Here is a 17,514-nt window from a genome sequence, read left to right as displayed (position 1 = left end):
GTGTCTGAGGGTTAATTTACTCGTCGAGCCCTTCGTCGCAAGCGACGGGTTCGAAGAGAACGGTGACCGGTGCTTGAAGTACCTAGAAGCACCGTTAGTGGATCGGGGGGATCCGAGATGACGTGGTCGACGTCGACTGCTTTCCATTCTTTCCGCAGGATCGGGAATGTAGTTACCGGCGGCCACGATGAGAGGGTTCTTGTGTCGTGCCGCTTTATCGAAGTGGCGTTTCGACGCCGACTGCAGATACTTACTGATGGACTCTAAGTCCAGGTCGTCATGGAGGTCGACGTTCCTGACGAACCACGGGGCTCCGACGGCTATCCTGCAAAAACGGGATTGAATGATTTGGAATGATTTTTAGTGAGTGCGGGCCGCGTGAGCTAACACTACACTTGCATAGGTCATGACGGGGCGTATGCAAGTTTTGTAGAGTGTTACCTTATTTCTAAGGGACATTTTACTTCGCCTTCATATCATCGGGTAGAGACGTCCTAAAATGAAGGCGGCACGGTCGCGTATACCGTCTTTATAATAATATGGGAGCGGAATGTCATCCTTTTTCTATTGCAAAACCATCCCATATGGATACAATAGCTAACTACTGAGTATTAATTACAATACATCATGGCGATTGTCGGCCATCTTGTCACGTCACCGACCTAGCCTCAAACTAGGAAGGCCGCGAGGGCGTTGGCCCATCCTAACTAATAAAAATAAAACTTTTACCATCCTATTTATTCTTGATAGTAAAATTAATCACAGCCCCCAATTCGATTGATCAATTCGAGAATTATTAAAATCAATACGCTAAAAACAGAATTTTTAAACGTTTTATTGTCACAACATTCCGAGCCGAACTTAATTTTGGTGTCTGATACACGTGACCACAATACCGGGCACGTGTAACGAAAATATGTATGACATCATTCTGTTAAAACTCGCACAAACGTCGAGCTATCCTCTGACTGGTAACACAGCTTAATATTATTTTTTATTACATTACTATCATAATACAAACTATTGTTTTGTCAGTAAATAACTTTAAACTTGAATTGTCATATTTAAATATGACTTTATGTTATTGTTGTTCATTAACATCGGTATCAATGCTTTATCGGTGGACCTCTTGATATATGTATTTTAATGTCAATGTAAGTAATAAATATAGGAGCAATAGTCATACGTAAATAAGAAAAAAAACATAATAAATATTTTGTCTTAAGTGATTGGCGTCGAACTCTTTTTTTTTTTTTTTTTTTTATTGCTTAGTTTTGGTTGACGAGCTCACAGCCCACCTGGTGTTAAGTGGTTACTGGAGCCCATAGACATCTACAACGTAAATGCGCCACCCACCTCGAGATATAAGTTCTAAGATCTCAGTATAGTTACAACGGCTACCCCACCCTTCGAACCGAAACGCATTACTGCTTCACGGCGGAAATAGGTGTGGTGGTGGTACCTACCCGTGCGGACTCCCAAGAGGTCCTACCACCAGTGATTACGCAAATTATAATTTTGCGGGTTTGATTTTTATTACACGATGTTATTCCTTCACCGTGGAAGTCAATCGTGAACATTTGTTGAGTACGTATTTCATTAGAAAAATTGGTACCCGCCTGCGGGATTCGAACACCGGTGCATCGCTACATACGAATGCACCAGACGTCTTATCCTTAAGGCCACAACGACTTCAACGACTTCAATGACAAACGACTCATACAAATATAGACGTGATCATGAATTTATGTATACATGTAAACTCGGAGTACATACTAAACATAATGATTTACGTCACGTCAGTTTTTTAGTGTCTCCTAAAACAAGGAACCTTAAACATAGCCAATCAACAAAAACAAAGGTAATTCGTTAATTAATTATTGATTTACTACTAGGTACTGTTTCGAACAATGACGTAGACGTTTAAGAGCGCAATAATTTCTACAGCAAACCTACTCGAATCAGACATTCCTTAGCTTAAGCTCTTAAGTCCTAGAAACATATTCTGATTAAAATTATTTTTTCGTTAAAAATATACATACGTTTTTATTATTGAACTCATCACAAGGTTTATTTTGGTGATGTTCAACACGAGACTAATCATCCGGAAATTATTAAACAAATGTCTCTTGAAGCATAGTATTTTTTATTTGTGACAAAAAATAAACGAAATGAATAGAATCCGCATGCGAGTGTTGAAACTATTGATGTGGCCAAAAAAGGCAATTTAGATATGTGTGGGTGTGTTCACGTCCCTGAGGGCTTGTAACGGGTCAATCAACACCTAGAATTTGTTAAAATTTGTATTCTCAACAATTTTAAACATAAATTAATTACGGTATAAAGTAAGCGTAGAAGTCTGGAAATGTTTTTTGTGGAGACGTGGACGGTAGTCAGCAAAATATTTAAACAGCGAAGAATAATATCTCAGTCGTCCGTCACTATCTTCTTTTTTTTCTACACGTTATCCCAGTTGGTGGGGTCAGCACAGCGAATTTTTCTCTTCCATTCTCTTCTATCAGCCGTCAGCTCAACACTAACTCCTCTCTAATATCGTCATTCACACAATCCATCCATGTCTTATTAGGTCGACTCTTCCCCCTCTACTTTGCACTACCATTTCCATCCATCTCCTAGTCACATACATCTTCTCCCTACGCATCACATGTCCATTCCACGCTAACTGTCCGTAAACTAACACAAGATCAAACCGTAAATAGTGGTTATAGATATGTATAAATTATGTATTGTTTTGTACAATTTAGATCATCGTTCACATCAAGCTACTGTTATTTACTTCGCACCGTAAATGTCATGATTAATAACTGACAGGAAATTAATATACTCATATAACGTGTTTAAATTTTATCATTCGAAAGCCTTTTAACAGTTTATCAATTGCTTAATTTAATGAGCGTCCATGAATAGAGCTAATTGATGTATGTACGAAAATAGCAATACTGACAGAGTCCCTGTATTTCCTTTTTGTTTTATCTTTAGACTGTTCACGGTCTTCGTCAATATTCAGTATAGTTTTGATTGTATATAAACAAACAACTAAACGCGAAGTTGCTATAGTGGTTAGCTTTGATGTAACAAGTCGACGAACAAACCTGGATGCTATTTAAAAAAATATGTAAATAATAATTGAAAAAAAAAAGGAAAGAATTAACAAATTTTAACAATTAAGAAACTGTTATAGTAACTAGTAAAAATAAACACGCAGCTGTGACCTTCGGAATCTCCAATAATGTACGGTCCAAATTTTTTTAGAATTAATTAAACAAACGATATTCGTACTATTAAGTTTTCAATCCCATATACAAGACACATGTCATCAAGGTTAAAGTCGTATCTTGTTCGTCGTAGATATCATGGAAAATTAATTGTAGAAAAAGGACAAGCAAATCTAGGCTTTGTTACGTTCTGCATTAGATGTATTATTTTAAGCTTTTCATAATCTTCATCTATCTTTATACTCATATCTTTTCTATATTATTTTATATTCATAATACCTACTCTATAGGTTATGCAATACATAGTCCAATTCACCGGATATAGGAATTTAGCTTATGAAAATATAACCATTGTCTTTAATTTGTTTATAAGCGAATATGTGGACGTACATACGTGATAAATATTGTCGTATATCGCCAATGATTTGTTGAAACTGTTAACTGGACACAACACTGCCTCATTATCATCCATGAAACTCATGAAAAACAATAATAAAATAATTGTAAAAAAAAATCTTTACCCTATAGATACAAAACATTATTATTACATTATACATTAGCAATAGATACCTACATAAAAATTATCATTATTACCACAACATTTGATAAACTCTAAAGTTCACGAAGCAAATAAGGAGATACTGTGCGTATGTACCTACGTATGTAATAGAACTTAATAATAATAGAGATATTTATTTATTAAACCAAAGTAAAAAATACATCATATGCATAGGTCATATTTTTGAATTCGCAATCTGAAGCGACCGTGACACAGCGCAGGTCTAAATCTAGTACGACGGCACTGAACATTTCGGGAATTAACGAAGTGACACAACATTACTATTTAAAAATGTATTTATTGCTTTTCGAAGTATTCTCCGCGAAACACATTGACACATTTTTCCATACGATGGAACCAATCATTGAAGCAACCATTCCATTCGGAAGTTGGGGTCTCCAAAATGGCCGTTTTGTAGGCGTCCACAGCTTCTTCAGGTGATGAAAATCTCTGTCCACGGAATTTATTCTTTATTTTAGGGAAAGTATAGAAATCATTAGGGCTTAGGTCGGGGTTGTACGGCGGATGGTCTAATAATTCTATGTTTTCTTGCTCTAAAAACTCTTTTGTTCTGTGCGCGGTGTGAGAACTCGCATTGTCGTTATGGAGGATGATGCGGCGGTTGCAGTTCTTTGTCCCTCAAGAGGAATAGTCGTAACATGGCCGGTTTTGGAGACAAACGTGGCCACCATTTTTTTTGCAACACTCCGTGAACGAACAATTTTTGTTGGCTTTAACTCATTTTCGAACACCCAAACTCGTGACTGATTTTTTGTTTCGGGTTCGTACGCGTATATCCAGGATTCGTCACCTGATACAATGTTGTATACAGCATTTGAGGATCCTGCGTGGAATCTTTCGAGAGTTCTGACACACCAAGTAACGCGAGCCGCTTTTTGCTATAAAATTCAAAGTTTTAATAGAAATCCAATAGTAAAAAATAATAATTTGGAAGTACGAAAAAAAAAACATTAGATGAGCGCGAAAATTATAACGCACACAAATACCTGGCTTAAGCGAACAGCGCTGACACAATGATGTACTAAGTTAATCAAAACAACCAATGTTGGGAGAAGAAGAAGAAGAAGGGGTCGTCGTACCCCCTTTCGGGGGCACGGAACGGGCCTCGGGGCAAACCCCACTACCCGGGCTGAAACTCCCTACCACATAGGGCAGGGGTGAAGTAGATGCGGGGAGGACTTGGGGAAGGTACGCTGTTCGCAGCGTGCACGGCCGCACTACATCGACAAAACATATATACTTATACATAATACGATGGGCTTGGTTCTCTTGGGCGGAGTGATGCTGGCCGGCTGCTGTCCTCTGCTTGGATTTTTTTTTTTTTTTTTTTTTTTCCCTATCTACTAACTATAACTAACTAAAACTAGACTACTATACTAACTATAAACTACTAACTATTTACAATATCTACAAAGCCGGGAACAACAGTCAGCACCGTGGGGCCCGCCACCGGCCCCATGCCGCGGCCCCACCTCTACAAATCAGAGGGAGAGCCGCGGCACTAGTAAGGCGCTCACCCGCTCCGGGCTCCCCAAAAGGGGAAGACCATCGCGGGGAGGGACCGATTTAGACACTCCCCAAACGGGGGAGTGGTCCACCCAACGGGGGTGGGAAATGGGTCCCCATAAGGGGGCACCCCAACGATGTGGGGGGAAATGACGAGTGTGGACAGCTCAGTCCCATGGGGGCACTCATTATGAGCATTCCCATATCACTCCGATTAAGCCGACTATCTTACCATAGCCGGGGGTTCCAGTAGCTCCCTTGGTAGCGCCAGACCATCAGGTGGTCTAGCGTGCAAGGGAGCTAAGTTGTGGAGATGCTCGTGGGGTCCACCGTCAGCCCGCTCGTAAAGATTACGAGCTAGCCTCCGGATGAACTCCTCGAGCGACTCCACATCCAGATCCCGGGCGATTACGGCATTACTGACGTAACGCCCTGCTCCGACTATCGTGCGAAGAGCCAGATTCTGCTGGGCCTGTAACTTCACCCGCGTGACCTGCGGGATGAGGTGATACCAGGCCGCAGCTGCGTACGTGATACGGGAACGGACATACGTCTTATAAATGCCGAGCTTAGTCCTGACCGGCAACCTGGAGGCCAACACCGGCCGGAGGAGGAATCTCGCGTAGCGAGCGGCCGCCAACGCCTTATTGGCGTGGGCGGTCATCCTCAAACTCCGGTCGATATCGACCCCCAAGTACCGGACGCTGGATCTAAACTCGACATTAGCGCCACGGAGACTGAGCTGTCCCGGGACGACTCTTGTGCGGACCGGATCGAAGAGGATAGCCGCGGTCTTCCCCACGTTGACCGCGACCCTCCATCGGTCCAGCCACTGGGGCAGTAAGTCCAATAACCTCTGCATCCTCGAAATGGCCGCAGAGGGGAAGTTGGATGACGCGAAGTAGGCGCTGTCGTCGGCAAACAGCGCCAACTTCACGTCGGCTTCCCACGCTTCGAGGTTGCCCTCGAGCGTGGGAATATCGTTGGTATAGAGAGCGTAGAGGAATGGTGCCAGGACGCTCCCCTGCGGAACTCCGGCCGTGACTGGGCGCACCGACGACTTGGCGCCCTCGACCGCGACGAGGAAGGATCTTCCCTCCAGGTACGACCCCAGCAGTCGCACGTAGGCGTGCTGGAGGTCCGTGTTCTGCAACAGCTTGTGGATCAGTCCCGCATGCCAGACACGGTCGAAGGCCTTCTCGATGTCGAGAAAGACTGCGGCCGTGTACTGGCGCGCGTTGGACCGATCCGCCAAGTGATGCATAACGCGGCCCAATTGCAGCGTTGTCGAGTGACCGCTACGAAACCCGAATTGCTCGGGTCTGAGAAGGATGTGCGGCGACACCCTTCTCAGCAGCAGCCGCTCGAACAACTTGCCCACGTGCGACAGCAGCGTGATCGGACGGTAACTGGAGGGATTTCTCCTGTCCTTGCCGGGTTTGGGCAAGGCGATAACCTTGCCCAATTTCCAAATTCCCGGGAAGTGTCCTGTGGACAGAATGGAGTCGAACAGCCGTGTCATATATGACACGACCGTCTCAGGGAAGTGGAAAAAAGCGAGGGAGGGAATACCGTCCTCGCCCGGCGCCTTGCGCCTCTTCATCCGCTTGATGATGAGGCGCAATTCGCTGGGAGTGATGAGATCACCATCTCCCAAAGGTGGCACCGGGGAGGAGAGTAGGCTTGCTACGCTCTCTTCCACCGATTGGTGGAATGCGGCCTCTGAGGGTGCAGAGTCATTTGGAGCGAACTGCCGCTCCAGCATTTCGGCCAGGATATCGGCGCGGGCCTGAGCCGAGAAGCATCGGTTGCCCCTCTCGTCCACGAGTGGACAAGTCGGGGCAAGCCGATTTGAGAGCTGGCGACAAAGCCGGTGGAGGGATACTGAGGAGGGGTCCTCGCGGGCCTCCTCGATCCTCTCCTGCCAGGCATAGCCCCGGAAGGTGCTAATCTTTGTCGCCAGCTCCGCTTCCAGCTCATAAAGCTCGCGCTTTATCCTGGGACAACGAGTTGTCGCCCAGAGCCTCCTCAAGCCCCTCTTCCGGCGAATAATCGCCTTCAGATGGGCCGGGAGTATACCTCTGGGCCCGCCGCTGGGCACAAGAGTCGTCGCCTGGTCGATCGCTCCCCTGATGGAGTCAACAAGGCGGATTGCCGCATCGTCGACCCCATCAGGGGTGTTGGGGTCCTGAATCACGGGAAGGTCGACTAGTCGTCTCTTAAAGAGCTCCCAGTCGACCTTCGGTCGTAGGGGCGAGGTCGCAACCCGGGTGAGCCCCATTCCCAGTGTCACCAGGACAGGGAGATGTGGGGTACCCAGGTCGTACAGTGCCTCGATCGTTACGGGGCACCGTAGCCCCTTGTGCACACACACATCCAGCACATCGGGCTGATAGCGCGCGGCGGTCGGGATGTGTGTGGGTTCGTCGGGGCCGACCACAGAGTAGTCGCCCCTATCGGCATCTTCTAACAGCCGCCTGCCCACTGCTGAGTTAAGTCGGGAGCCCCACGCGACGTGCTTCGCGTTGAGGTCCCCGACCAGCAGAGCTGGGCGGCTGTCGTGATTCAGGGCCCGTCTTATGTCCTCAGGGTGAAATTCAGGCCCCGGGGGTCTATACGCGGCATAAATCCGCATATCCCCCCCCGAGGTGTGTACCCTCACACCGACCGATCGTGTCGATGTGAAGGACAGCAAATCCAACTGATCATGCACCACGTCCCGCCTGACGAGGGCCGCAGTGCCCCTGAACGGCCGCCCGGCAGGGGTAAGCTCGTCACGTCGGTACATGAAGTAGTTAGGAATCCTGAACGCATCCTGAGGACGTAGCTTGGTCTCGCCCAGGAGCACAACCTCTGGGTTGTACTCCCGGGCGAGAACAAGCAGGTCGTTCTTTCGGGACTTTATCCCGTCGGGGTTCCAATAAATGATGCGCAGCTCCTGGCTAGCCATTGAACTGCGCAATCATTCGGTAGAACCCCGACAGGATAGCCCCGATAGGGCTGGCGCCCGAGGCGATCTCATGTTGGGAGGTGCGGGATGGCAGAGAGGCATAAGACGGTAGTCGCCTGTATTCTATTTCAACGCACCTAAATAGTTAAGGATTACTTATTTTGATCCTTCAATCAACATTACTATTGTTGATCGAAGCTTTGATCCGATTCTTCCAATGATTCGATTCGCTTCAATCTACCCTCCATTGCGTGTAGTGCAAGAAACATATTCATTTATTTATTTTATTATTATTTGCGGTCATAGGTTAACAAAGATGAATAGGTTAATATTAATAAATGTATCAATAGTATCCTGCTAGTAAAGCGTACAAATATTAGGTGTAAGTATAATCTACATAAAAATATTATACTTAAATTATAATTATTTAACTCTATTCTACTTTATCATCTAAATTATCTAATGTTATCGTCTAAATATTCTGACATAGTATAGTAAGCCTTATCTAATAAAAATACTAATGTCGCTTATTTACAAAAAGCGTGATTATAAATTTTGCTTGCTTTTAACACAGTCCAAAAACTAGATAATTAGATGAAGAAGATAATAAAGGACAATGCCCAAAAGTGGGCCAACTCTATGTCTAAACTATTTGTACTTGAAAAACTATGCCTTATTTTTTCACGTTGTTTAGTTTCTGTATCAACATTTCTTTCACCCTGGCATTGTTTTACAGAAAAATAAATTACTTATTTGATAACATCCCAAAACTGAGTGCCATACTTTTTAAATTCGCCAATACGCAAAGGGCTGAGACCATACAGCCTTATAGTAAACCTATATGCTGCCAAACGAAAGAGTTGTCTGTGACTTGAACAACAAATAAAAAAAAATAGATAATGGTTGTAATTCACAGACTTTTTAGTTTATTTTTGTCCAATTCAATATTTATATATTGTATTAATAATTATTACTTAAAACCATGAATTATTTAATATTTTTAGATATTAATGATTCCATTAGTAAAAATCTCAATGGCCTACCATTGCTCTATTCTTATTATATATGATTAGAGAGTTTTGGCAGCAACCCGAGTGAAGTCACTTGAAGTTTTATTTCAATGTTTTTTTAATAGTTTATTGTGATGTATCTATACTTCTATACTAATATTATAAAGAGGAAAGATTCGTTTGTTTGTTTGTTTCGAATAGGCTCCGAAACTACTGGACCGATTTGAAAAATTCTTTTTCCATTAGAAGCCGACATTGTCCCTGATGAACATAGGCTACTTTTTTTATTATTTTTTTTTATTTTTTATTTTTTGGTTTCATGTGTGTTTTAATGTTTCCGAAGCGAAGCGAGGGCGGGTCGCTAGTAATATATAAATTGGGTGTTGTTTTGTGTATTAAACGTCAATAATCGCTGTTCACGATTATTGAGGCATTGGAATAAAACTGTGGCTAACATAGCAGTGACTGTTTTTTTTTCAAGATAAAAGGTCTGCGGAAATTCACGCTCACTCAATGTGCTATTCATCGAGTTGACGTCAAAACTCCCAAAAAGCAATAAAAAGAGAGACACCGGCTCTTTATTGACATTAAAATATAACTACGACAGACTAGGCTGTATAGGCTACGCTCTTTGCCTAATTATTGGCGAATTTAAAAACAACAACAACAATATCGTTGCCGGCTTCCGGATTTTCATTTCATTTTATTATTGTTATGAGGATATAATAATAATAATAAAATGTACGTAAGGGCAACATTAACCACAATTAAGTTATTTAATACTGTAAATAATGATGAGAGCGATTATTGATTTCGCAGAAAACAATTAACACCTTAATTTTAGCTACAGAAAAAAACATATTTTTCTTAAACCTGGGTGAGAATATAAAAATCGTTTTTTGAATATGAAACGATATTTCTTTGTCTATCAAATTAAGTTAAAACCATCATGACACGTCAACTTTTTTTAGGGGCCCAAACGCCCATAGAAAATGGGCATTGTCCTTTATCTTTCTCTATCTAGAATTTTCGCAACCACCTAATGCGTCCATAGATGTACCGACTATTAATCTATATATATAAAAATAAATTGCTGTTCATTAGTCTTGCTAAAACTCGAGAACGGCTGAACCGATTTGGTTAATTTTGGTCTTGAATTATTCGTGGAAGTCCAGAGAAGGTTTAAAAGGTGAAAAAATATGAAAATGCTTGGAATTATATTATTATAAAAACAAACAATTTTGTTTTTCCTTAGATGTGTCCCCTTGATGTGTCTTTTATTTATCGATTGAGGCACTACGAAGTCTGCCGGGTCAGCTAGTAGAAACAAAAATATTAGTTGAGTTTCTACGAGTATTAAAAAAAAAATGTCCATATGTAGTGACCATACGGTCGCATTACTACAAAAATCTGTTTGGATTATATTACTTGCTTGTTATGACGTCATGGAATGTTAATACACAGCAATATAGACACAACTGCTCGACAACTTCATAATATACTGTTAATATAACATTATGGTCAGTACAGATAACACGAATCCAATAATTCATGGAATGAATACAAATTTCTTTTATATAATTTTCAATTTTCTGCGTCAACTCCTTCCTTTGGAATAGGTACCGTTTTCAAAAACGGTATTTTATGCAGAAAAAATAATAATAATCCCCTTAAAACACACTTTTTTTTTATTGCTTAGATGGGTCGACGAGCTCACAGCCCACCTGGTGTTAAGTGGTTACTGGAGCCCATAGACATCCACAACGTAGATGCACCACCCACCTTGAGGTACAAGTTCTAAAGTCTCAGTATAGTTACAACGGCTGCCCCACCCTTCAAACCGAAACGCATTAGTGCTTCACGGCAGAAATAGGCAGGGCGGTGGTACCTATCCGCGCGGACTCACAAGTGGTCCTACCACCAGTAATTACGCAAATTATAATTTTGCGGGTTTGATTTTTATTACACCATGTTATTCCTTCACCGTGGAAGTCAATCGTGAACACGTATTTCAATAGAAAAATTGGTACCCGCCTGCGGGATTCGAACACCGGTGCATCGCTTCAACACGAATGCACCAGACGTCTTATCCTTTAGGCCACGACGAGTTCCACTTTAGGCCAGACCTACGGCATTTAACGATGTTCTAGACGCTTCTTCGATTTTGGCAACAATTGAAAATCACTGACAGTGAATAATTACGTACAATACTGTAGGTGTTAATATCAAAGACAACGAAACATGAAGATGATCGACACTTCTGATCTATGTGAGTTATTATAATAAAACAGACACGAGTGATGCGCTAGTGAAACTTGGTATCTATGTTTCAGCACACAAACATTTACTGCCATAAGACAGACATAAGCCTTTTTTTTATTCCTTATATGGGTGGACGAGCTCAGCTGGTGCTAAGTGGTTACTAGAGCCCATAGACATCTACAACGTAAATGCGCCACTTACCTTGAGATATGTTCTAAGGTCTCAGTATAGTTACAACGGCTGCCCCACCCTTCAAACCGAAACGCATTACTGCTTCACGGCAGAAATAGCCGGGGTGGTGGTATCTACCCGTGCGGACTCACAAGAGGTTCTACCACCAGTAATATCACCCCAAGCCTCCCCCAAGCCTCCCTCAAGCCTCCCTCAAGCCTCGCCACATCGATCGGTCCTGCGCTGCAAGGATCCAACCGAACCCTGCGATCTCAATAGGTCGTTGGTCCACCTAATGGGAGAAGTATCGACGCTACGTCTTCCGGTACGTGGTCACCAGTCGAGACCTTTTCCGCCCCAGCAATGTACACTATCCACCGCCACTTCAACGTCGCAATCCTTTCGGCTATGTCAGCTACCAACAAAACTTGGTAAGGAGAAGGTAACTAAGGATGCTTCTCTTATGGCTGAGTCAATTTAATACAGCAGCAATGGATATAGGTAACTTTGGTCGTTTCCTTATAAAGGGTCTCAAATCGGTGATTGAATAAAATTTAGACATTAGATATAAGTATTAACAACTTAACTTAACAGCCCAATCACGATCGTACGAGTTAATGTTACTACACAACTTTTAGATAGAATAACTTGTGACATAATCTATTCAAATCAAAATATGCAAAGGGACATTAAGACATGTATGCCAGTGCTAATTGCTACATACTTAAAAATATTTTGTCAAGTCGACAAGAAAACAGAAGGTAAGTAAATAAAAATTGTTTATATTTTAATCCTCCTAAATCAAATGTATTATCTTATGTAAGTTCCTAAAAATGCGCTGCAATTAGGGCAATAATGATTAGCGTTGTTGCAAGAATTCATACAGTAGGGAACGCAAACACACGGCCAGCAACTGAAATAAATAAAACAATACTGTAGGTGGCATATAATTCATTCAATAAAACCATCACCTAGTACTATGCGGCTACAGACTACAGGCTACAGACTACAGGCTACAGGCTACAGGCTACAGGCTACAGGCTACAGGCTACAGGCTACAGGCTACAGGCTACAGGCTACAGGCTACAGGCTACATGCTACAGGCTACAGGCTACAGGCTACAGGCTACAGGCTACAGGCTACAGGCTACAGGCTACAGGCTACAGGCTACAGGCTACAGGCTACAGGCTACAGGCTACAGGCTACAGGCTACAGGCTACAGGCTACAGGCTACAGGCTACAGGCTACAGGCTACAGGCTGCAGGCTACATATAGACACATTTTTTTTCGGGGTTTTTTCCTACCTATTCACTGGTAGCTTAAGCGGTTATTCTTTTTTTTATTGCTTAGATGGGTGGACGAGCTCACAGCCCACATGGTGTTAAGTGGTTACTGCAGCCCATAGACATCTACAACGTAAATGCGACACCCACCTTGAGATATAAGTTCTAAGGTCTCAAGTACAGTTACAACGGCTGCCCCACTCTTCAAACCGAAACGCATTACTGCGTGGTGGTACCTACCCGTGCGGACTCACAAGAGGTCCTACCACTAGTAATAAGTAATTCCAGATAAGGGCGGACGGGTAGGTGAGTTCACGGGCTCAACCTGAGAGAATTTGCTAACACTAGCCCTAGCAATAGCACTGCTTCGTAGAACCAACTACCAAATCGGAATCGCAATCCACTGATTAATATAACACAGTAATGACCTCGAAACGTTACACTTCACGCCAAAAATATTTTGCGGTCAATTGGGATCAATTCAACTAATTGTCCGTTTCATAGGATCGGAGCTTCGCTCGTAAACCCATTTTATTAAAATATTAAATTCGTACCTCGTGGCGAAAAACAACAAAATTTATTTTTATTAAGACTTATATCTAATCTGTGTAGGGCTGCCTCATACTTAGCATGAGGCAGCCCTACACAGATTATTATAATTTTTTGTTCTCAATTCACGTTATATTTGAGTCGACTATTATCAAAGCCGGCAATGTGACTTTTGGACAATTATTGGTAAATCAGAAAAACGAATTATTGACTTTGTATTCCATTGGCAGTCACAAAACTCTTCTGAACGACATCTTAGATAAATAACAGGTTAAGTATTAACCTTTATTTAATGCAGGTCTTGAACCGTATTCTTTGAAGGAGACGATTATATTCAAATCAATCTGTATTGACATATCAATAACATTTTTTTGTTCAAATGCACAGATTGCCACCTTTGATAATAGACGACTCATTTAGGCAAAGTTTTAAAATAGCTTACCATTTACACTTGTTTCTAACACAATTTTACTAAAGCGACTTATTATTTTTTGTTTATTTTTTTACCAGTTTAAAGAATCAGTCTAACATCAAGGCTTTCTTCGATTAAGTCGATAGTATTTTTTCTGAATAAAACAAACAAATAAAGTATAGGTAGATACTATTTACACTGGTAGGTACCACCACCCTGCCTATTTCTGCCGTGAAGCAGGAATGTTTTTCGGTTGGAAGGGTGGAGCAGCCGTGGTAACTATACCTCAATAATTTAATGCTCTAATAATTTAAAACTGAAACCTAGAAATCATGTCTCATGATGAGTGTCAAGATTTAAATTGTTGATGGGCTCCGGTTACCACTTAACACCAGGTGGGCCGTGATCTCATCCACCCACTAAACAATAAACAAATGCTCCAGAAAAGTGTGGCAGCCCTATTTCACACACATGAGAGTTCACAACATATCAGTGTCAACTAATTAAAATAATAAACAAATAGATCGTGTTGATCTGGCCGTTAATTCAATTGATAAAATTCATTAAAATTAATGCATTAAATGTATTAAAATTCTACAAAAATTAAATCATTACTTTAACTTAATTTAACCAGACAAACGAAAGACCGACACGACAATACACGTAAAGTATTTGAATGCTAATATACACATACGTAGTGAGAATACCATCGAAATAATGTTATAATTCGTAAAACCGGTTTGGACGTTCATGCGTGCCCCAAGTTACGATCCTCCTGCGCGCCGATACCGGCCCGGCACACATTCCAAACAAGAACAAGGCTTAAGTACAATTTTAAATTGATTCAAAAAATCTCTATTCTAAACGTCGCGGCCTGAAGGATAAGAATCCCGCTGTACTTCTATGAGCGATATGACTTTCTGGTACAGTCGTGTTCAAATCCGACGAGCATTTACCATTTTTAAGCTATTGCATAGCTTCTATCGCAGACCTTGAGCGCGGCGACTGAATCAAGAAATTCCGTAACGAAAATAACCTGACACCCGCACTACACCTACTATGTAGCTCGCGTTCAACACATTCACACGTTGCGCTGGTGTAGTGTTTGTGAATAAGCGCGTGGCGTGACGTCGCACTGCATGAGCATCATGAAAAATCTGCCCATCTCTCTCTCACGCGGTCTAGCTTATGAGTGTGAAGGGGACAGTTAATGTTTTGCTTTTGTTAATGTGTATAAATATAGCGTGGTCTTATTTTTATTATTGTTTTAATATTAAATTATTATTATCTAATTGTAATTGAATAAGTTGATAAAAAATTCTTTGCAATAGCTTTACTGCGGCAGTTCCCGAGTGCCACACGTCTTTTTTATTATTAAATACCTACTTAATTAGCACACGTACGCGATTTATTTCAACGACGAATGAAAAATATCGTGTCATGAGATTTATAGTCTAAAGAATATTATGATTAGTCTAATTACTGATGGTAGGACGTGCTATGCGTCCGCTCGATACATACCACCAGTCTTGACGATTACTGCCCAAAAAATTACTAAATTAGTTCCGGTTTGAATACTTTGAGAGCCGTTAAATTAAGACTAACGAATAATGATAATGCAATGTCAAATGTAGTTGAGACTAAGACAAGACAAGACTAAGACAAGGTAGCGGCGTTCACGTTGTGGTGTCTATATGGGCCATGAGGCTATTGATCTGTCTACTCAAGAAAAAACTAGCACATAATTATATTCAATTATCTCATCAAATTGTGGGTATACTTACAAAAATACGCATAGCAATATCGCAATTATATGAGTCCTTGTGGTCGCTTTACGCTCAATCCTGGTCTGGATGTCGATGTTACATGATGGACAAACCATGGAGACCGGTGTGGGTCCAACATTTGTATGGACGTTCATGTTCTGATTCTGTAAAGTAACAGTTTAACAAACACAGATCGTTTATGTCCATACTATTGGGTTTTCTTGTATATTGTAATAGTCGGATGCCTATTTATAGCATATATGTAATAAAAATAAAACCTAAATAAATTACATATATTGCTTGTCCTCCCTTTGAAGCAGGATTGGATTCATTTATTTACCTCTATTTTAGCAGCGAAACAGAAACGTCGAAGTTTTTTCATTGTAACAATATGGAAAAAAGGGTGCGTGTACTTAGCGATTTAGTGGGCAACTTCATTTCTGTTAATTTTGTGTCACGGTGCGCGCGCATCGTAAAATTTCACTCTCATAAATTTTTCATAACGCGCCTAAAGAAGTATAACTTCAAAAAGTTTTTTTTAAGCCGGAAACCTATAGATCGAATTTAAAATAAGCTATTTTTTTGTCAATTTATTTTGGGATTCTAATCCATTTCGAATTCAATTTTGAAAAGTAAACGTTGCTGGAAGTGAGTCTTTTGGCAACATAGAAAACGCATTAAAACTAACGAATCATAAAGTCAGGGCGTGCCCATCAGCCATTATAAAAACAAAACGCGTGTAAATAGGTACTATAAATGTATATGTTTCATTTTAATAATACTCTACATTGTTATTCATCTGGATAATGTTAAATTCACAGATACATATGTGATAATAAATGTTATTTCGAAAATAAACATACTTTCAAAAAACAATTGAAATTAAAAAGTCTCACAAATAAAGGTAGATGAAAAAAACGGAATGCTTCGGTTACTTCAGCGTCGGAGTACTCCAGATTTTGGTTGTTTTTCTGATTTGATTACTGAGCTTTTAAATCAAATCCATGTTTTACCATTTTTCTTTTTAAATTAAAAACCCTATAAACAAATACCAGCTCTGGCGTCGAATAGATTTAAAATCACACATGGTATCCGATTTTCAATTTTACGTTATTTAAAACCGGTAATCAGATGCTAAACTCAAACACTACAAAAGTCTCATTTTTGATACAACGTTTAATGACAAAACCAAATATCAACATTTCAAAGAACCACTGACGTTGAATATTTATTTTAATAGAGAATTCACGTATATTTCATAACTTACTAGATAGAGCACACTTTGAAATTAAATAAAAATTGCTATCGTAACTTCGATCAGAATGTCACTGGAGAATGCTATATGTTTAAAATACACTGCTTTTGTAATGAAAACAAGTTAAGGCGTGTACATCTAGACGAGTCAATATTTTTTGGTTAAGATTATGAATATTAATGATTTATTGTTCTATTCACCACGCAACATATGGAGTGTAAATATCGAATTGTATTTATCTAGATGTTAGGCATTTCATCCAATGCAGATATGCTTATATGTTTTCAAAGTACATCAACTTAAATGTAAAACTGTATTCAACTGTATTGAACATAAATTTAAATTCACTAAACTGTCAATCCGGAATGAAAAGCGAAGACAATGAAATAAAATATCGTTATCTAGTGATGTGTTAGGGCTTCTGTGACATCTGTCTTTGAGGAAACCGGTATTCTAAACTCATTCATAGATAATGCTGGAATCAATTGATTTAAATTTAAGCAGCAATGGCCAAATCAACCAATTAAAACTGAG

The 17,514-nt window shown here is 40.8% G+C and overlaps 1 protein-coding gene across 2 annotated transcripts; it reads right to left on the bottom strand.

Annotated features, from left to right (window-relative positions):
* Positions 1-11,924: 11,924 nt before the first annotated feature.
* LOC149501662 (lipopolysaccharide-induced tumor necrosis factor-alpha factor homolog) lies at positions 11,925-17,078 on the bottom strand. Of its 2 annotated transcripts, none has more exons than XM_089732209.1 (3): positions 16,993-17,078; positions 15,744-15,889; positions 11,925-12,628 (listed from the first exon to the last, which is right to left on the bottom strand). In XM_089732209.1, exons 2-3 carry the CDS (start codon positions 15,878-15,880, stop codon positions 12,526-12,528), a joined length of 240 nt encoding a protein of 79 aa, XP_089588335.1. In that variant the 5' UTR covers positions 15,881-15,889; positions 16,993-17,078; the 3' UTR covers positions 11,925-12,525. The 2 variants fall into 2 exon arrangements, with proteins under 2 accessions (XP_089588335.1, XP_089588336.1); XM_089732210.1 differs by lacking the exon at positions 16,993-17,078 and adding an exon at positions 16,622-16,966.
* Positions 17,079-17,514: the final 436 nt, after the last annotated feature.

The sequence above is a fragment of the Bombyx mandarina genome, chromosome 13 (genome assembly GCF_030267445.1).
Source record: "Bombyx mandarina strain Sakado chromosome 13, ASM3026744v2".
In the NCBI taxonomy this organism is placed as follows: Eukaryota; Metazoa; Arthropoda; class Insecta; order Lepidoptera; family Bombycidae; genus Bombyx; species Bombyx mandarina.
The sequence above is the reverse complement of the archived record's forward strand: the minus strand, read 5'-3'. Positions and strand labels throughout refer to the sequence as shown.

Excerpts from the sequence above, each read along its gene's own strand:
- LOC149501662 (XM_089732209.1), bottom strand. The coding sequence starts at position 15,880 with ATGAACGTCCATACAAATGTTGGACCCACACCGGTCTCCATGGTTTGT. Across the intron at positions 12,629-15,743 it reads ATATTGCTATGCGTATTTTT|TTGCTGGCCGTGTGTTTGCG; the intron begins GTAAGTATACCC and ends TATTTATTTCAG.